The sequence below is a fragment of the Astatotilapia calliptera genome, chromosome 16, assembly GCF_900246225.1.
Source record: "Astatotilapia calliptera chromosome 16, fAstCal1.2, whole genome shotgun sequence".
NCBI classification, from domain to species: domain Eukaryota; kingdom Metazoa; phylum Chordata; class Actinopteri; order Cichliformes; family Cichlidae; genus Astatotilapia; species Astatotilapia calliptera.
In genome coordinates, this window is record NC_039317.1 from 629,030 (window position 1) to 650,970 (window position 21,941).

Sequence of the window (21,941 nt, forward strand, 5' to 3'; positions counted from 1 at the left end):
GTGGTTCGCCTTTCGCGGTTTCGCAGATTTTTTTTGGTGCAATTTAGTTTTTTGGGTTTTTTACAGCGCATTGTCAATTAATCTCGTGTTGTGTCTCCTGTACAGTACAGAATGCGTTCAGCTTGTCAAATTTACATAAATCTTCGATTGCTAGCAGCGTGACTCTGACGTGAAGTTTTCTCCCCAACAAACACAACAACGCTGAAAACGTCGTCACCTGCAGGTCCCTTTGGTTTCATTCTGTAATACTGGACTTATTTTTCTACAAGGCCTGAACTTTGAGAGTATTTAAATAAGAGAGAAAAGTGTATTAAGTGTGTAGTGAGGGGTTTGACAGCCTTAAAACATCTATGTTAATTGTAAAAAATAAAGTTGGCTACTTTCGCCTATCGCAGGTTATTTTTAGAACGTAACTCCCGCGATAAACGAGGGACCGCTGTACATGCAGCTGAAGGTTCTAGCAGGCCTAAATGCAGACACGGAAGGATGGACACAAGAAAGCAATTCATATTACATCACAAAAGGTCCAGGAAACAAAACATGAAGCACAAAAGGGAAAATTAAATCCACCCACAGAGAACAGCAATCAGGAAAGTGGAGATGTGATGAAAGCAAAACACAGCTGAAAAGAAATGGATGATGAGAAAACTAAAAGCAAGGCACAGAGGACAAAGAATCCAAATAACACAGGAAGTGAAATATGGTGACCAAATACATAGACACACATGAACTTAATACAGGGGAAGTGACATGAGAGGATGGAGCAAGAATATCCGTATATTCCAGTTAAACTTTACCTCTAAAATATTCTGCCTCGTTCAGTCCCCGAGCCTCCTCAGATCCTTCGCCACATGGAGCCCCAGTCGGTGGAGGCTGGAAAACCAGCTCGCTTCTCAGTCCAGGTGAGCGGTGTTCCCCAGCCTCAGGTCTTCTGGTACAAAAACTCCCAGGCTCTCTCCGCTGGCTTCAAGTGCAAGTTCCTGCACGATGGCAACGAGCACACACTGCTGCTCATCGAGGTCTTTCCTGAAGACGCTGCTGTCTACACCTGTGAGGCCAAGAACGAGTATGGCACTGCCACAAGCACTGCAACACTCAATGTTGAAGGTGAGACATGGATGTGACTTGATAGTCAGTTTTGTATAAAACAGATTGTTGGTTTCTGCTGAAATCGGCATTTTTTCCTGAGTAGAGTGCATGCTCTCGCCATTAGCCCAACATCACAGTTTTCATGGACACAACTCTCCACCAGAAATAGGTCAGATCGTACCAGAAGGTGGAAATGACTTCTGCATATTTTTAAGTTGCACTTTATTATTAATTCAACGTGATCATTAAGAGGTGATGATAGCTTCAATATAATGCAAATGATGTAGGGCAGCAGAACAACAAGCACTAAAATACGAAAAGACAAAAGTTTTCCTAAAGTTTTGGAAAAGATAAAGAAGAAGACTATTTGTATAAGAGTGTTCTTACCTGACAGCGTGTGGAGTTTTTGCATCGCTAACCAACCAGCTAATTAGAAAGTGTATGAATATGCAGTGCAAGCCTGCAGGGAGCCTCCACACTGCTCCCCCTGGTGGATACACATGCTTTTACCACTGATTGCTCATTAAGGGCGTTACTACTCATAGTTGTGTCGTCCACGTCACAGGCGGCAATATAGCAACCGTCAAGGAGACCAGTCAAGGATTGGCCGAGGACCCACCATTGCCCTGCCAGGGTCCAGGCAGACATTGTAAGTGGCTGTATCTGTACTGATTCAGGTTCTTGTGTTGCAGTTTCAGAGGTGGTTTCTCCAGACTCCCCCGCCACTGTTGCTCCCCCTGTCATCATCTCACCCATGGCCAGCACTTCAGCCTGCGAGGGCGCACCAGCTTGCTTCCAGTGCAAAGTCCGTGGAGATGGTAAAAAATACAATTTCTTATTGAGTGATGCTGTGATTTTTTTAATACTGAAACAAAGTGATGGTATTGCTCAGTTCCTGGTAGTTACGCTGCACAGAATTTTAAGTTGAAACTTTATTCAAACCTGTGGCCACTTCCTGTGAATGGAATTTCCTACCTACGCATAAGTTTCAGTAGTAGTGTGTCCTTTGGTCTTCTCTTGAAGCCATTGGGACTTCACTGAAACTTGATTATGGCACGCGACTAATTAACCACCTTCTGACTTATTTACTCTTGCTGTTGACCCACAGTGCAAATTTACTGCAGTATATTTACACAAGCCGTGCTTTTTCCTTTGTCAACCATCAAGATGTGAAGATAAGCTGGTTCCACAAGAAAAAGGAAATCAAACAGTCCGAATTCTTCAGGATATCTCAGTTTGATGACAGCTGTCAGCTGGAGATCTCCAGGGTTTATCCAGAGGACGAGGGCGAGTATACCTGCATGGCCACAAACAATGGAGGGACGGTGTCCTGCTCTGCAACTCTTACATTAGACGGTGAGTTTATTACTAAAAAGAAAGGCTGCTTTTCTTACTCTGAGACAATTGAAGTGTCACTAACAGAAGCTCACAGCAGTGCTGGTTTCAGATCAACACACTCTCACTGAATCTGTAGATTATGATTTGGTGTTGTGCTGTCTGGCGATAACAAATCCTGCACATTCAGTTTTCAGAACTTGTTCTTTGAGGTTAGGATTAAGTTATACATTAAAGTGAATCTCAACAGCAACAACAGTGGGCAAAGGAAAAAGGGGAAAAATCTGCCTGTGTAATGATGGCATTCATCCATCCATCGGCTGGAGCCCATCCCAGCTGTCTAAGGAAGGGCACACCCTGGACAGATCGCGAGTCTGTTGCAGGGCTAGCACATAGAGACAGACAACCATCCACACTCACATTCATACCTTTAGAGGTGTTCACAATTTAGAGTTACCAATTAACCTATCACTACTAATTGCATCACTTTGGACTGTGGGAGGAAGCTGGAGTACCCGGAAAGAACCCATCGTACTGCCTATGGTGGCATTGGAGGATCATAAAATGAATAATAATAAAAATGAGAAAAATGTGGGCTTTTGTGTTGGAAGTGTTTATTAATCATGTAGAATTAACTTTGTAAAATTACTCCCATTGCAATGTGTTTTATAGTTATATAGGAATGCAATGAAAGGTGACCAAGGCTCAGGGAACAATCTTTCATAAAAATACAAACAAGTAAATATCATTGTGTATACCTTTTCCTTTTTCACCTGAGTTCTGTGTCAAAGTTTTTATCCACGCTTTCTTTACTGAAATATGACCTCATGAGCCCTCAGTCACTTTCAGTTTAGTGATTTGAAATGCTAGTGGGGACGCTCAGCCATGATAGTGAGGGATCATTTGCTCTGGTCCAAGTAGTTTTGGTTGTTTTGAGTATTTTTGTAGTTAGTTAGTTTAGTTTGTAGTTTTTGTTATGCTGTGAAAGGACAGAAGATATTCCCTTATTCCCAGCTCCTGACAGATCACACAAATGGTGCTTACTGGGATGTAAATAGAACAAAGTACACTGAGCCAATGAACATGCGTTATTTCAGGGAAAAAGCAAACGTGGGACAGATCAGCCACCACCAACATCACTCACCTAAAGATACCTTCAATTTGCCAAAAGCCAATTTCATCCAACCAATCACAAGCTGTACAGTGCCACATGGGGGGAGGCCCACTTTTATCTGTGTGTAGCTAGCATGCCAAAATCAGAAATAAGCTGGTTCCACAACCAACACTCGGTTTAGCCTAACAAGAATGAAAACACTGTCTGATGAAAACACTCTCGTCGTAGTGGATGATTTGGCCAGTACTCCTGTAAGACTGCTAATACTGCTGAACAGGCCAGGTGCTCAGCCACACTCACCATAAACGAAGAAGGTAACCCGTCCTAATTAGCTCCAAGCAAAGCTTGAGAGGATGTCCTGAACTGAGGTGCAACATTCACTGTCACATTAGTTACTAGTGGGTTTGATTCTCTGAAATTATTTTTCAATCAGAAAAATTTAACAAAAAAGCCTCAAAACAGGAACTGACAGAAGTTAGTAACCTGACTCATTTTCAGATACAGAATGTGAATTTGCTTCAAGGCAGCTACAGTAAGACTTACATTTATTTGAGTGTGTTTGAGCGCACTGCAGTATTAAAAACAGAAAAGAAAAAAATAGAAAATTATCCAAACACTCTGAGACCTGCTCAGAATAAAGATATGGAAGCAATACTTTCTGTAGGGAAAGACATTAAGAGGGGTAGAAAACTGTCAGTACACATGTAAATGTACATTATATGTGAAAGAAATGTGTGTCTACATCTGCCCATGTTCGGATCAGTGTGTTGATGAAAAGGGAATAAATGTCATGGCTTTCTTCACAGTGACTCACGTGAGAGAGCAGGCTGAAACCAAGACTGAGCTGGAAGTCAAAGGTAAGGTCATAAAGTTAACTTTTCACCACATATTAGAGCGAGAGCATTGCTCCATCATGGCTGGAGTGGAAAAACTACAGCTGGAGCAGATTTCTCTCAACTGAATTTTGATTTGAAAGTAGTCTGTCACTGGATAACTCCAAGCTGTGGCTCACTGAAGCAGATAAATTGTTTGTGAGAGCAAAGTGATAACCGCTACATGAGTGGATGCTTTGTGTTGGATCGTACTTGTCATGCGTCCATGCTTTTATCATCATTTCTATATTTCAGGATGAACTTTGACCCTCCACAGTTGCATGACATCTTTATATATATATATATATGTATATATATATATATATATATATATATGTATAAACACTTTCTAAATTATCTTTCATATTCCATCTGGTCTTACTTTGATAATGTTGTGTGGTTTCCCTCAGGTGAGAATTTGTTGAACTTGAGCAGTTTGCATTCAAAAGTTTATTTATCTTTGGCATGAAAGTTCATCTGATTTTCTTCCCAGAAAAACGCGGGTCTGTATTTTTTAAAGACATGGAGGATTGCCGAATCTGGAACTGATACCTTCCTCCTGCAAAATATTTCTTAGCCTGGCTTGCAGATAGTGGAATGTGATTCCTGTGGTTTGCTTTCTAAATAACCCCAGTAAACCTATATTAGTTCGAATAAACGCCGTCTCACCAAATTCTGCTGCTTCATTGGTTAATTTTGGAATATAATATTTGTTTTTAGAGAGTTCTGCATCTCATACGTGTGCATCTTTCATTCCCTGTTTAAGTTTAAGGATTAGAAAGGGCGTTTATTCTTCTGTCTGCAAGTCAGGTAAGAAATATTCTAGCATAAAACAAGTTTCAAGAACTAAAACACGCAAACGGTAGCAGTCCATCTTGAAAATATGCTTCTTTAATCACAACAAAATAATATATGTTTTGAAGAAATTTCCACAGACGAAGGATCAAAACTTCCTGCAGGTTTCTAATAAAAAGAATCAAGTCTTGCGTTTATTCGAACAAATATGGTGAGTGAATTTTCTTATGGCATTGTGAGTCCTTGCATGCATTTAATATTTCCATTAATGATTCATTCAAGTCCTTTTTTCAGTTTTTATCCCTGGAAGCTGTGTTGGTCTGACAGTTGTCCATTTCTGTTTGCAGAACTGTTCTGTCCTCAAAGAAAAGAAGAAACTGTGCATTGCAGCACAGAACTCACTGCCACTTGGCAGCTTAGAGGAGCCTTCTCCGACACTGAGGATTTCATAGATCATGGCCTGGTGTCAGCCAATCGTTGCTCCAGCAGGACTTCATCCATCAGCTCATGGACAGAAAACATGAAACCATCTTTCACAAAGAAACTTAAGTTTCAGTCCATCTTAGAAGGGGAGGCAGCAGAGTTCAAATGTAAACTGATTGCCTGCCCTCCTCCTACTATCCTCTGGTTTCATAATAACAGATCTATACCTAAAGAGCATAGACGCAGGATCTACACTGACAGCAAAATGCATGTTCACACTACCAGTCTAGTTATTCATGGTGTCAAAGAAAAGGACTCGGGCAGTTATAAGGTAATGGCAATAAACATAGAGGGTTCTGCAGAATCCACAGCATCACTTCTGGTGTCACTGAGGGAAGAGCAGTCTGCTAACTATCTTGGCTTTATTAGACGCACTGCTAAAGCCCACGAGAGCATCGATACCATGGCAGAGCAGAGGAAAGAGAGGAAGTTTAGGGTTGACCTCAGATATGTCGGGTCTCCTTTTGACAAAATGTCCAAGGTCCATCAGGGTAGATCTCGATCTAAGAGTGCTCTTGTGCGTACTGTGTACTTCATGCCTGGTTCCCATTCAGAAGACAAGGAACCAGAAAAGGAGTCTAAGCGGTTAGAAACTGCCTCTGAGCGTGCCCTGTCTCCTACCCCGATGTTTGACAGATCTGAGCGCTTCAACGACAGATTCAGTGACATCTACTGTGACCGACGCACTGGCACCAGGTTCAGTGATAAGTTCAGTGACAGGTGCAGTGACAGATACAGTGAGAGGTTCAGTGACACTGAGAGTCTCCACAATGAGGTAAGAACAAAACTTACTACACTCCAAAAAGCTGTCAAACAGAAAAAGAGGCTTTCTATTTCCACCATGTCTTCCTCTGAGTTTGAGTTAGAATCTGTCGCCAGCGAGTCAAGCTATGCAGATTATGTCGAGAGACTTAGGGTCAAGCCTGCTTCTCTGCCTGATGTTCAGCATTTCAATCGACCCTTTGATTTGGGTGAGACGTACAGGGAGTTTCAAGGTAAAACCTCTAGCAGGGATCCCGCTGAGCCTTGTGTTAGACATTCATTCGAGCCTCAGTCGAGAACCAGGGCCATCCAATTAATGAGAGGTGAGCTGGTCAGTACAAGTGTGTCAGAAACAGAAAAGACATCAGACGACAAACATTCAGAGAAACTAGAGGATAAAAAAGTCAAGGGTTTTGTTGAAATACAAGCAGATGTGGTTGATGACCATAAGGTGCAGGTTACAAATGTTGGGATGACAGCATGCAACCTTGAAGGACCGCTCGGTGAGAAAGCGGTTTACCCAGAAACTACAATGTACACTGAAAGTGGGGAACGTGTTAAAAGTCTGCCTTCTCAAGAAGCAACATTACTCATACAGTCAACCATGCCAAAGTCAGTCACATCTACCAGAGAGAGATTTCTTAGAGAAGACACAGCAGCAACAGAAACAGCTGATCTGTGTAAAGAAGCATTTGCTGGGGAGGATTTGAGGGCTCGTTACGAGAAGAGCCTGGAAGCTGAACGAATAGCTTGTGAGGAGAAACTCCTTGCCCTGAGGATCAGGAAATGGCAGCAAGGGAGTAGGATGCCAGGAGAGGAGACATATGATCCTGAAACTGATCTGCCCATTGTCCCTGAGGCAAAGTCCACAGAGCCCACAGGGCACATTTACAACCAGCAGGAGAAAAGAGCAACTGTGGAAACTGAGGCCATGCACTCCTCTTTTCATGAATCACTCAAAAAAGAGGCATGGGAAGATAATCCTGAAGGAATGGCTCAATCAACACCCACATCTACAATAAAGATGAGAAGCAGAGAGGTGGAAAGGTCTGCCTCTGTGGGTACAAAAGCTTCCACAGTGACAATTGGGCTAGAAGAAGACACAGCACCACAGACGCTGATGCAAAAGTCCCAAAAGTCACCAAGAACAAGACCAAGGCCAGAGGACAGATTCAGAATTTCAGAGAGATTTATTAGTGAAAAACAAACACCAGACAGCAAAGGGGAAAAACAGGTTGAGCCATGTGATCAGTTTGCAGGCAAGTTTTTTAGAGCTCCGTATGAGAAGAAGCTAGAAACTGGAGGAACTGAATGCGAAGAGAAACGCCTTCCCTTAGGGATCAGGCAGGAAGGCATGAGAATATCAGAAGAGGAGACATTTAACTCAGAAACCGATCTGCCTATTCCAGCAGGCACACAGTACAAGGAGAGTGAGAAGCACATTCACACCCCACAAGAAGTAATGGAGAAAAAGATAGCTCCTGTGCCAATGCCTATGGCACCTAAAGTCAAAGGTGTAGCAGAGCAGCTTGAAACATCTGCCCAGTTGGTCAAAGGACAAATGAAAACAAAAGTAGAAGAACTGGAACATGAGAAACAAAAATTGCAGAGATTTAAAGCTAAAGCAGCAGAAGCTGAATATGAGTCTAGATCTGAAAGAAAAGCTAGAGCAGAGAAGATGCTGTTTGAGAAGACGAGAGCAGAAAAGGAGCTCCAGCTGTCGAGGGAAAACATCTCAGACCTGAAGAGTGAGAGTGAGAAGTTTATTAGTGAAGAGGAGGCTTTGACTCAGCGAATAAGAAAGTGGCAACAGGATGTTTTAATGGAACAAGAGCAGACTGCAGAACTTCAAGGTTACTCACCTTTCCAGGCAGGGAAGACCACTGAGGCAGGAACAAATCTCGCAGAGGCCTCTGCTTTAGAATTGGCAAACACAGTCAGAGAGAAATGTGTTTCTAGTGAGTCTGCTCCTGCTGGTTTCCAAGACCAGGAGGGTGAAACTCTGCAGTGGCCTCTGGCTGGTGAACTGCCAACAGAGGGCCGTGTGACAAGGCTGCAGAGGGACAGTGAGTACTTTGTAAGTGAGGAAGAAGCACTGGCTCAGCGCATATTAAAATGGCAACAGGATGCAGTAGAACAAGAGGATACAGCTGAGCTTGAGTCTGAGTGGCCCCAACTGCCCCTGACTTATTGTGAGCCCCATCATAGTGGCATGTCTCATGAAGCCCACCCCAGTGAACCCCCGCCTCCACATTTATTTTCAACAGAAAAACCGTCAGTTTTTCAGCCCATTGCAAAGTGTGACCTGTCACCTCCTTTTGAGGCTTCTATGGCCAGGCACCCTGCTGCAGATGCTAGTTTGCTACACCATGTGGGTGCACCTGATGCCCCTGTAAGATATCAAAAGGACTCTCAGGCTTCATCAGTCCAGAAATACTCTCCAACCCAGCTCACTGGGCGTCCTTATGAGGAATATGAACTTACCTCTGCCTCTTATGAAAGCCATCGTGAGCCTTCCCCAGTCAGGAGAAGCTCCCCATCCCTTAGTCGACAGGATGATTCAGAAAGAGAGGGAGTGGTGAGGTTTAGAAGGGAGAAGCATGCTATGCATGTTGATAAATCCAGCAGGCAACACTTCCAGTCAGAAGTAAGAGAAGAGAGAGCTATGGAAAAGGAGATGGGAACTGCAAGAGAAAACACTGAATGGAAACAACAGAGGGATGAAAGAAGTGGAGATTTGAGAAATCTGAGATCTACACAGGGTAAGGAGATGAGTACTGAAATAGGTGCTATAAAGAAGGAAGAGAGAAGAGTTGAAAATGTGGAGTTAAACATAAAAGATCTTGGAAGTCTGGGAGGCTCACATCCAGTATTTGTTAAAGAAATATCTTCACTTAAAGTAAAAGTTGGCGAGATGTCTGAGTTTATCTGCCAGTTCCAAGGTGATCCTCCACCTACTGTGAACTGGCTCAAAGACGGCCATCCACTCGACCACAATCCTGACTATGATATCATACAGAAATCTAACAACTCAAAGCTCACCATATTCTATCCAACAACAGATCACGAGGGCACATATGACTGTATCATAACCAATAAACATGGCAAATCCATCTGCAGTGCTACTCTTGAAATCTCTAACAAAAAGGTGCCAAAAGTGTCAGGAGTCACACCGGATGTGGTAAAAATACAAGCACCAATGAAGGAGGAAAACCAGGAGAGTCTGATTGAGGAGCAGTTTCAGACCTACACTGATTCAGGAAAGGTAACGTTAAAGGTGCCTCGGATGGAGATCATTAAACGCCGCAGCTCAGACGAATCTTTTAGCACCTCACCCGTGGAAATTCGAATTACAGCTGCCACCCCCATCCCTGAGATGGCTGAGGATATTCGTGTGGACAAACCTCAGGTTTTTACAGAGGGAATGTCATCTGGACCGAGTAGTGAAGCAGCATCCCAGACCGTCAGACACAAATTTACTTTCTCATTTGATGTGGTTGGTGAAGCTCCCTGTGTGGTCACTGAATTAGAGAATATAACCTGTTCCGAGGGTGAAACAGCTGTCTTGAAGTGTGTTATAACTGGTGAACCTGCTCCAGACGTCACATGGTATCATGACCATATTTGCCTTGAAGCCACTGTTGGAAAATATAGTACTGAGATACATGATAAAATGTACATGCTGTATATCAGCAATTTTACATACCCTGATGCTGGACTGTACAAATGTGTTGCTAGAAATAAGTTGGGAGAGGTAACCAGTATCTCTGAAGTCTCCTATCAAGTTGAAAAACCTAAGAAGTTTTCAGGTGTTGATTTCACCCCATTGCAGACAGAGAGGAAGTCTCCTTATGGCTTAACTGAGGATTTCAAGAAACCTGACATCTTCCAAAAAGCTCAGGATAGTGTTGTGCTGCCAAAAGTTAAACCTCCGAGTTCACAAGCTCCAACAGACGTGCCTGTCAAAACTACTGTATCCAGACCCAGTCTCTCTAGAGAGCCTCAGGTTATATCCGGCTGTGGTCTGCAAGGTTCTGCTGCTGTAATTAAAGTTTCTCAGATTAAACAGACTTTCGAATCAACATCACCAATTAGATTAACGGAAAATCTTTCTCTGGAAGAGGAAAGAAAGAAAACACTGTTCCCAGAGGAGTTTATACCGTCTGTTACCATGTCTCTTAACCAGCAGGAAGAGGTAATGCCACATAAACCTGATACTATGCATACAGAGAGCTGTGTTCAGCTTGCTTCACCTACAACCAGAAGTGAAAGTTCTTACAAAGCCTCTCATGCTCCAGTAGAATCCAACAAGCCCGTCTCTTTTGAAACCTCCCAGGTCACTGATGTCAGTAAGGAAGTTATTTCAGGAGTAAGTTGTGGTGCAGTTAAACAGTTTCTTGAGGAAATGCGGGAGTCTCCAGAGGTGGTGAGACCAGGGTCACAGGAACTTGGCCTACTCCCTCAACACACTGAGGCGGGTGAAGCGGAGAGATTTAGATGGGAAACATTTGACAAAACTGGCAGCCACATTGCTTTCGAGTCTGAGAAAGTACCTGCAGGAAGCTGCCTTCCCACACTTTCTTCTCAACCTGAAGGAACTGTTAAGCCCAAACAAATTTCTAAATCTCTAAAACCAGCAAGCCAAAGTGCAGTTCCAAGGGTTTGCTCTGTAGAAAGTGAGGCTAAAATCTCACGTACGGCAAATTATTCTGACCATACTAGTGTTGGGGGGGTTTTAGAAGAAGTAGAAAAACATGTGAAGCGTGATGTGAAAGGATTAGAAGAGGAATTTGATTTAATGTTAGAGTATGTGCATAAGGAGGGTGAACTTTCTGGCGATAAGCTTATTTCCATACAGGAGCCCACTAAGGACAAAGCTCATAATGAGGAGCTGATTTCGTTCCCAGAAGTATCTATTGACAGCGGTGTTTTTGGTAGTATGCTAGAATCCCAGGATGACAAGAGAGAAGTATCAGAAAACACAGTGGCTGATGATCTAATTGAGTCTCCTACACAAATTAAGGGTGAATATGAGAAAATTGAGGTTCGCTTGAAGTCAGAACCAGAAACATTTATTGTCAAGCCTAAAGTACTCACAACAGCAAACCCACTTGGTCGGTCTAGAGCTGCTGCTGACCGTGGAAAGGAAGGAGATAGTATGGAAAGAGACTCAGCAGATCAAGCTGGGGGAGCAGCAGCAGCTGGCTCCATAGAGGAAGAGGAGGTCACTTTTGGTGCAGTGTACAACTACTATAGTCCTCCTCCAGACTGGGGGAGGCCGCTGTCCCCTGAGTCTGAGATGTCCATAGAGATTGGCAGCACTGTGAGTGAAGACATAGTTGAGGTAGCTGAGAGGTTCTACACCCCAGGCTCCTCTACTGAAGTCTCACAACCAATTGCACAGTCCTTTCACACTCCGAAGTCTCCCGTGTTCTTTCATACTCCAAGTTCTGATGAATCTGGTGGGTTTAAGACCCCTCAGGAATATCCATTCTCCCCTGTAGAATACAAAAGACCATCAACAGAAGACTCAAGTGAGAGGTTCTTCTCACCTGTTCAATTCCTAACCTCTCCTACTGATGAGGGCATCGAAAAAACTCTATCTGGAATGAATGTGGAAGAAAATCAAATCCTCAGCCAGGCCAGAGGGTCTTTGGGGTTGTCAACCCTGCAGGAGAAAGTGCAGGGGATCCCTCCGGCCTTCCTAAAACCTCTCATGAAGAAAAACGTGTTTGAGAACGACACATTAACATTTTATGCTGAGGTGTTTGGCCTACCTTCCCCCCAGGTGAATTGGTTCCGCAACAAAACCCAGCTGGTAGCGGATGACAGAGTTACTATAGAGCGGGATGGTGACAGCATCTCACTAACAATTCAAAATGTCACTAGAGCTGATCAGGGGGAGTATATTTGCGAAGCTGTGAATTATGTTGGCGAAGCCAGAAGTGTTGCTGTAGTGATCGTTGTATCACAGGAAGTAAGGTTTACACCCGTCCCACCTGCTGTCTCCCATCAGCACGTCATGAAATTTGATGTGGAGGAAGATGACTCTTCTCGTTCACCATCTCCTCAAGAGATTCTGCTTGAAGTAGAGCTGGATGAAAATGAAGTCAAAGAATTTGAGAAACAGGTGAAGATCATCACCATACCTGAATACACAGCTGACAATAAGAGTATGATCATATCTCTGAATGTGTTACCAAGTATTTATGAGGAGGGTGCTGTGGACTTTGTCACCCAGGAGCACGATGACTTGAAAATAGCATTTGAGGTCACCGAGATGCCCCCACGGTTCATCAATCCAATCTGTGACATGGAAAACCCAGAAGGCACCACTGTAATGTTTGAGTGCTCACTTATGGGAATTCCATCTCCCATCGTATCCTGGTTCAAAGGTGATAGAAAAATTCCTCAAAATAACAAAAAATACTTGCACTTTTCTGATAGTGACAATCATTTCCTGAAGATTTGCAAAGTCACAACACAGGATAGTGGCGTGTATACCTGCAGGGCAATCAACATTGTCGGAGAGACTCTATGTAGGGCTTCCCTAGTGGTGTTAAGTGCCAAGGATTTCTCGGGAAAGACCAGGGGCAGGGAGCTGACCGCTGTGTCCCTCGGCAGTGCCAAAGTCCAGCCCCAGAGGTTTGACTTGATGGTTGGCAACACATCATTTGATGGTGAACAGGTGTCAGAAATTGAGCTGGAGTTTGATTTTGAACAAGAAGCTGATGAGTCACAGCGGGCAGTCAGGTTGGTGGCCAACACTGACAATAAAACAAGTGAAGAGGGAGAGAAATATGTCAGCATTGACTTTGATGTATTTGCTGACACAGCAAAAGATGAAAAGATAGAATTTAAAGGTAAGTCCAGTGATATGTGTAGCTTCCAGTTTCAGGTGACTGAGACACCCCCGAAATGTATCATACCATTGACTGATGTAACGGCAGCAGTAGGGACACCTGTCATTCTCCAGTGTCTGGTTAATGGTAAGCCAAACCCCACTGCTGAATGGTACAAAGACGGAGACCGTATCACAGATAGCAGGTATATAATCCAGGTGAAAACTGCAGGCCACTTCAATCTGCTCATTACTAACGTGACCCAGAGTGATGCTGGTGAATACAAGTGCATAATCCAAAACACAGCTGGCTGCATTGAAACTGCAGCACTGCTGAAGGTGTTTTAGGGGTAAAGGTGCTGGGACAGGTCATATATTCATATTTTGTGTTGTATCTAAATTTTGCTTTCACAGTAGAATTAGATTTTGATTTGGGGAGGAAAAAGATGAATGAATGAAAAACAGAGTGTGAAGGAAAAGCTTATATTCAAAGAGACCGTCTGTGCAATTTATCTATACTATATATATATATATATATATATATATATATATATATATATATATATATATATATATATATATATATATATATATATATATAGTACATGAGGCGTAAGTTTTCTAGAAGTTTGCAGATAAGACTGGATAGAGGTTGGATGAAGGAGAAACATTATTTTTATAGAGAGCTTTTATAGAGAGCATAAAAATGTCATATTTCTCTGAAAAGAGAATGTTTTCATACTAACTAGTTTCTTAAAATTTTCTTACTGGTTTAGGATTGTGGCTAACAATAATATGGTTACCTGTCGTACATATAGGACATGTCTAAGAACAAAGCTAGCGCTCAAATAACTGAGTATGTATGTAGTAAATGTTTCTTTTAGCGTGTCAGTGACGGTAATGTGATACTTTACACTTTTGTTCAAAAAACATGGCTTTATGTGTTTCTCTATTTTCCGGTAACTCTTTGAAAGCAACATTATTGCCATAATGTCTTTACAATTCAGTGACAAAGTGTTGCATCCAAAATCTAAAAATGTTAGCAGCCTGGTTTTTTTTGTTATTTTGGTGTTAAGAGAAATTTGCACTAATGGAGATGATAGCAACAACACTATTATTTGTATTAGGCAAATTCTTTTTATCAGGCAAATATCACAAATACAAAAACCTGTGTGTTTGCTCAAAGGCAGCACCTATGAATAACTAACAAATAAAACATCATCTTCTAAATATTACTGATGTGCATCGGTGAGTTCGTCCCAGCCCTAACAACGCTAAGACAACTCATTTTAAGCAGTGATCTTATCACAAATCAATTTGGAAACTTGAAGCTCTTTAGTTTGGATGAGACAGAAGTTTTTCTAGCAGAGTTTTTCTTTTTGTGGATTTTGTGTGATTCTAAGTTCTTGCTGTTTCTAAATGAAATTTATGGCTTTTTGAAGCATTTTTAAATGTCACAGAAGAGCAACTTGATAACTTATTTTAAAAATAGATAATACTGTGAAAAACCTTTTAAAAACAAAATATAAGTTTGGCATCTTGTAAATATGTGTAATTTTAGGGGTGTATGAATGTTTACCCAGTAAAATGCAAGATTCTGATATTAAGGTTGAAATCTTTCATTTATATGTACAGCTGTCATCTTGGTTTGTCTCAGTTTATATAATAAAATTTCTGATGCAGTCTGAGCTTGCTTTTTTAAACCAGCTTTCAAATGGATGATTTATCACTATGAACATTAAAAGAGAAAATTAAGTCATTAAAAGTGATGTTTTGTAGAAAGGTTTGCTGAAAATTCCTGATTCTGGGAGTCATACCAAACAGTCTTTATTCTGTGCAACATTCCAGAATGAAAGACAAAAATATTCAAGAAAATATAAATGCATGAAATACAGTTGCCAGTATTTAAAAAACTTACTGAATTCAATGCACTGAGTTAATATTTTTATTCCCAAATTCAAGCTGCACACTGGACTTACGTGAGAAATCAGACATTAATCAAGCATTACTGGGGCTTAACTGGTAATCTGAAATATTGGGTATTTTCCCAATGGGCCGTGCACTTTTGAGCCGATGGGTCAATTAAAGGGCCGCTACTAACCAGCCGTACAAGTACTGACTTGACCATTCATTTATTTTCATTACTGATACTGCATTGCCCAATCAAATCTCTTAATGCAACCAGGCCCTCCCCAACCTTCACTGTGTGCACACCATGCAGAGCAGAATTTAGTGTGGAATAAGTGGTTAAAAAACAAAAGCTAAAAGAGAAAAAGAATATCAATTATCAAAGAAAATAAAATATATACGGAATATACGTAGAAGAAATTTTAGACATAAAACAAATTTCAGAATTATAAAAAATTGATACTAGTTCTGCTAATTAAGGGCAGCTGTGACACAATTCTTGCACTAGGTGGTGATCTGATAAATTAACACTGTAAATGGGTCGGAAGTCAAAAACAAACCAGAATGGTCAGAGCGTTTGTGTTTCATGTAATTGTTAATAGTTAATGTGCTTATTGTAGTTTTGTCACATGTCCTAGGATTGTCCTCATAATTACTTCAGCAGCTAAAGCAAAATGTTTTTAAACTGAGACATTATTATAAGACTTTTCATTATTGTAATTTAAATATAAAGATATGTTTGCTTTCACTTTTACAAAGCAAAATACGGATTGAACTCAACAACTGACTGCAAAAGTCCTCTCTGCTGAGATTTGTTTTACATGAGGACAGTCCTAATATCTGATTTTGTGAATGAAGTGCTAAAACCATAGCTGCTGTCTTTGGATATTATTATCCAATGTCCTGCTCAATATTTCCTGACAGAGGAAACCACCATCACCACTGTGGAAGAACAAGAGGAAACCTACTACACTGGTGTCCAGTTACCACAAAAAGCTAAAACACTTGAACTCAAGCCAGATTCTAAACTTTACTCTTCCACTTTAGAGAAAAAAAAAGAAAAGCCCGTTTTCCTTACTCAGCTCTCCGGAGCAGCTGTAAACACGGGGGAAACCGCCAGGTTTACAGTTAGAGTATCTGGCTTTCCAAAGCCAACTGTGCAATGGTCTCACAATGGAAAGGTTGTAAAGAGCTCTTCTGTATACAAGCTGATAGAGGAGAAGGATGAGTACACACTGGTTATCACCCAAGTCACGTCTGAATATGAGGGCAAGTACTCGTGCACTGCCACGAATAGATTTGGCCAGACGACATGCACCACATACCTGGAGGTGAAAAAGCCTGAAGCCAGCCAGGCAGAGAAATGGGTTGAGAAGATGTTTAAGCTCACAGGTCAGCCTGCTAGTTTCACACTTCAGATACAACCCGTGAGGTGCTCAGAAGGAACAGAGGCTTCTTTTAATTACAAAGTCAGTGGTGATCCGGTCCCTGATATAAAGTGGTTCAAGGGGCCTTTCCAGATCCAGCCCAGTAGAAACTGTACCATTAGAACCAATTCAGATGGATCTGGTTTCATCATTATTAAGAATGTCAAACAACAGGACAGTGGCTTATACACATGTAAAGCCTCCAACCAATTTGGTGAGACCGCTTGTAGTGCAGAGCTTGTTGTATTCAAAGAATCAGTCTCTGCTTCTCACAAACAGGAGACAGCCGTTCAGAAGAAAAGTTACAAGGTTTCAGTGACAGAACAAGCAACAGAGTCACGCTTGTACCAGGTCAGCCTCCCAGGCCAGGATAAAGCTAAGTCAGATCAGATGGTTTACACCATCGGCACAGAAGATCGGCAGATCATTCCCAGCGAGCAAGTGAGTTCCCTTAGAGAAGTAGATGTCTCCACTGCCACCGTGTACTGTGAGAGGGTTACCCACCAGGCAGCAATACTTCAGGCACATGAGACAGAGGAACGGGTGTCTGTGGTTCCTACTCACCCAGACCAAGTGTCAGCTGTTCCTGCGAAACAGCTTCACATGGCAGCATTCACATCGTCTGTTGAAGAGAGTCAGGACCTCACAGAGCAGCACTGTGATGACATTCAAAGGCCAGATCTCATTGAGCTTCAGGCAGTCAGTGAAAAAAAGTCAAAACAGAAGTTAGCAGTTGTCGAGGAGCTCACACCACTTTCTGCTGTTAGCACAGAGCCACTGGGTGACAGGAAGTCTGCTACTGTTAAAATCACTTCAGAACCTAAACATCTAGTCAGTGGTCATCAAGTGAAAACACAACTGTCAATCCTGAAGGAGGAGTCTCAAGAGATCCCCAAACCACAGGAAGAGATGGGTTATAAGGTTAAGGAAGGTATTAAGATTTTATATTCGGCCCAGTCCACAGAAAAGCAGGTGCTTGCAGAGGGTCACACAACTGAGTTAGCAACAGCAGAATCTGCTGTTAAGTCTGCAATTAGAAAAGAACATAAGCCACCTGTCACAGCTTTAGTGAACGAGTCTAAGCAAACTCTTTGCAAGGAGTCAGAATTCTCTATTCAGAGGCCTGCTGAGGAAGCAGCCCATACCTGTAAAGATACGATGATGAAAGCAGCTCTAACTGCTGAAGAGACACGAATGCTGCAGGGTGAGTCCACACAGTTGCTTCCTAATCTAGACAGTGCCATGTCCATTAAGTCCCAGATAGAAGGAAAGCAGTTGTTACACCTGCAGGTTATAACAGAACAGGACCTCCTTCCATCTGAGAAAAGACTAACATATGAAAAACCAACACCAGAGCACGCAGGGACCAGAAAGAGTCCCACTTTGCTACATACTGTTAGTCAGGATGAGCAGAGAACAGTAGTTTGTGAGGCTACATCAGAGTTTGACTCCAAGGCAGACACTATAACCATAGAGCACCAGAAAGAGGCCCCTACCCTGCTGCATCTCCAGTCAACCCAGCCTGTGGAGGTCCTACCCAAAGAGGGCATTCTCACAGTTGAGAAGCCTGACCAGCTGGTGGCAATGCAGAAACAAGAAAAGGCAAGAAGCCATGCAGCTCTTTCAGAAGAGAAACCAGAGCTCACAGCTGATTTTTACTCAGAACTGGATTTGTCCTTGTCTGGAGTTCAGTCTCAGTCTCGAACTGAGCCCAAGCCACAAAGTATCCTCCACCTGTGCTACCAGCCTGTGCAGTTGTCAAAAGAGACACCAGTTAGCACAGAGTGCAAGCATCAGCGAGCTCTACTACAGAAGGAGGATCGCTGGAACGTGATGCATGTCACTTCTGTGACAGATGAACAGGCTTTGGAGGAGGGCCACACAGATCATTTAACAGCTATAGACAGATTCACATGTCAGACAACAGTAGAGCCAAAAGTACCCACTGAGCCAATCCAGATTGAGGAGAAAGAGATCTCCACTGAGAGTAGCGTCTTTCTAAAGGCAGCAGAACAGGACTTTGCTGTTCAGATCCAAGAGGGTCAGTCAGTCAGGCAGTCAGTAATGATGGACGAGAAGCGAGTGCTGACAGGTGAATTCTCTCAAGAGATCACCAAGTCTGAGACCACCAAAGTTGCTGTTAATGCACAGCAAAAGTTGTCCCTTTTGGCACCAGAATCTAAAGATATTACAGCTCTGCCTAAAGAGATGACATTTGTGATCCAGATCCCTAAATCATCCACTTCAAATATACAGCGTCAGCTCAGAGATGCTCTTCAGTCTGCTGTAGCCAGTGAACAGCCAGTGTTACTGGCTGAAGTTGTAGGATACCTAAACGCTGTAGAAGTACAGGAAGTCAAGGTTCAAAGAGAGCCCAAGTGGGCCATGTTCACATATCTGATCACAACAACAGGTGCCCCTGTGGAGATCACTCTAGCTTTTGAGGGTGAATACCCTCAGACAGCTGACCTCAGGACTGAGGTTCAGGCAGCATTTCACTCCATGGTGTATCAGGAGGCCCATGTTCTTACTTCAGAACAGCAAGGTACTATGCAACTAGACAAACCTCAGAGGGCACAAGCCACCTCAGCTCGCTCTAGCGAAACAGTGTCATCCATGGTAAAGACTGTGAGCGTGACAGAGAGCACAGCGGATTTTACTGCTGTTAAATCTCATTCTGCATCACTTCAAACTGAGTCTAAAATGGCAGTTGAGCATGCTACATTGGAGGAACAGGTTGTAGTGCAGGAATCCATGGACACAAAGGTAAAACGGTCATCCCATATCAAAATTCAAACTGAAGCTCACATAGCTTCTGAGCAGTCAGAGCAAGTTTCAAGACAGGAGGTGAGGTCAACAATCATTACAAGTCAAGAAAAAGATGTAGAAGTGTCTATCATTACCACTTCTACTACCACTGAGCAGGCAGTGGATGTCAGCATTTCCAAAGAGGGCATCGAAGTATCCAGACCAGAACCGAGAGAATATCCTGTAATTGTTAATTCTCTCAATGACATACTGATAGAAGAAGATAGTAGAGTAACCTTCAGCACTACCATTAAGTACGTCACAAAGGTTAACTGGTTTTTCAATGGGCAATTGGTGCAATCTGGCAAAGAGTTCAAGTGTTCCAAAGACCATGACACGTACACAATGGTTATCAACAAAGTTGTCAAGGAGAGGCATCAAGGAGAATATGTTTGTGAGGCTGAGAATGAAGCCGGCAGGACAACAACATCTTCAAGGCTCACTGTGGTCTCAAGAGGTTTGATAACAGGACAAATCTATGTATCATTCACTCATTCATCCAATTCATTTTCTTTGACAGCAACTAATCATTCAGTGGATCATTCCAAACCTTTGTCTTCACATGAATATATGCATTTGTCACCTTGGTTCCTCTATTCATTTCATAGCTTGGCATGAGCAGTCTAAGCAGGGCACTGGATGGTACTAACTCACTCTCTTCTTTTTTCCACATCATCTTGGTCAGTATTTCCTTAAAGGCCAGAACCATCGCAGTCGTAATGTAATTTTATTTCTGAAGTGCATAAGCTTCTTGCTATAATGTTTGTCATGATCTGGCCATTAGGATGTTTACATTGGCATGCAAGTGGCACCAGACTGCTTTGTTTTAAACGTGTTTTCCCATGATCTGTCGCCATTCTCCACGTCCACAATGTCTCTCTGCATGTTTTAAGGGCTTCAGATTGCCTCATCTTTCACAAACCAAGAAAATCACGTACACTGATATCATCTTCTTTCAGGCTGCTTTTGGTAAAACCATGGGGCTAATGTTCTGGCATTTTTTTGGTTTTGTTTTTCTCCACAGTCACCTTGGCTTGCCATCCACCATTATTGTACATTCCACCATTCCTTTTCCTAATCTTTTGTTTGTTTGTTTTTACCTAAAGAGTAGCAGTAAATTTCATTACTAAAATGTGCTTTTTTTGTCTGTGTCTGCAACAGTGCCCCCTGTCTTTAGGCAGAAAATCACACCTCTGGAGATAAATGTCGGCAGTCACACCAAGTTTGAATGTGAGATTGAAGAAGCTCCGGACGTGGCGTTCAAATGGTACAAATCTGGCACCGAAATCAGACAGAGTGAAAAGTATCGGATCGTCAGCCACCACACTAGTTCCTCTTTAGAGCTCCTGAACCCTGTCAAAGCTGATAGTGGAGAATACACCTGCAAAGCTTCAAATCAACACGGCACAGACAGCTGCACTGCCTCGCTCATTGTCACCGGTAAGATCCCAAAAGGACCTCATTTAAATTATTGCTATGCATATATGTGTTTGAGAGAGAGAGAATTATATACAAACACTGTGTTGTACTGTGAATTATCAAGGTCAAGTGTGGAAGGTATGCTTAGTTTATAGCGCTAAGCTGCTGTATTATTTGGCAGTATATCACTATTAAGAAGCAAAATGTTGCCATGTCATATTGATCACTGAGTTGCACAGGTTTATTTTTAATGGTGGTTTTTTTAAACCTGTTGAACTTTTTGTGTGCTCTGCCTGCTCTCCATAGAGATGTACCCACCAGTATTTGTATCAAAACCAGACCCAATGACTTTATATGTGGGAAAACAAGCTGTGTTCCAGTGCTCACTTACTGGATCCTCGCCTATGGAAGTTGTCTGGCACAAGGACAACATAACAATTTCCTCTGAAGGGAACTATGTCATGAAATGTGAAAAGAACAAGTATTCCCTTCACATTAAAAGTCTTGAACTGACTGATCAGGGAGTGTACCTGTGCAAGGCTTCCAACAGTGTTGGTGTAGCTACTTTTTCAGTAGAGCTCAAGGTTATTGACAAGCCCCGGTTTGTTACGGTCATTGAGCCAGTATCTGCAGCTGTTAATGACCCACTGAGGCTGGAGTGCCACGTGAATGAGGACACTGGTGTGGCTGTCACCTGGACCAGGGATGGCAAAAAAGTCCACCAGAGTATGGAGTGTAAACTGTCCTTTGAGGACAAGGTCGCTGTTCTGGAGATCCCCAAGTCCAAACTAAAGGACTCTGGGAAATATGTGTGCACAGCTGCAAACGAGGCTGGCAGCTCCTCCTGTGAGGCTGTGGTAGCAGTTCAAGGTAAGATCGTAACGGTGATCTTTCCATTTACTGTGATGAAAACCTATGCATTTACCTGAAGTGAGGTCAATGTTGACAAGAGTTTTTAGCTAGCTCCAAGCTGATACTAATACTGTGCTGCCGTCTTATGCCTTTTTTGCATTCTTTTTTGCTTTCTTATGTCTTGGTTGACTTTTTTCTATATTTCACCAATGTATAAAAAGTCTTAGTGTTTTTGA

The 21,941-nt window shown here is 42.4% G+C and overlaps 1 protein-coding gene across 22 annotated transcripts in view; it reads left to right on the forward strand.

The window, feature by feature from the left end:
- ttn.2 (titin, tandem duplicate 2) overlaps window positions 1–21,941 on the forward strand; it is a 218,615-nt gene that overhangs the window by 30,244 nt on the left and 166,430 nt on the right. For 20 of the 22 annotated variants that reach the window (XM_026144404.1, XM_026144415.1, XM_026144413.1 and 17 more), the window contains 6 exons: window positions 823–1,107; window positions 1,782–1,907; window positions 2,257–2,445; window positions 4,345–4,395; window positions 20,596–20,874; window positions 21,160–21,723. In XM_026144404.1, coding sequence (XP_026000189.1) covers window positions 823–1,107; window positions 1,782–1,907; window positions 2,257–2,445; window positions 4,345–4,395; window positions 20,596–20,874; window positions 21,160–21,723 — 1,494 coding nt within the window. The remainder of the gene's footprint in view (window positions 1–822; window positions 1,108–1,781; window positions 1,908–2,256; window positions 2,446–4,344; window positions 4,396–20,595; window positions 20,875–21,159; window positions 21,724–21,941) is intronic. The other 2 variants (XM_026144426.1, XM_026144427.1) reach the window with 1 other exon arrangement.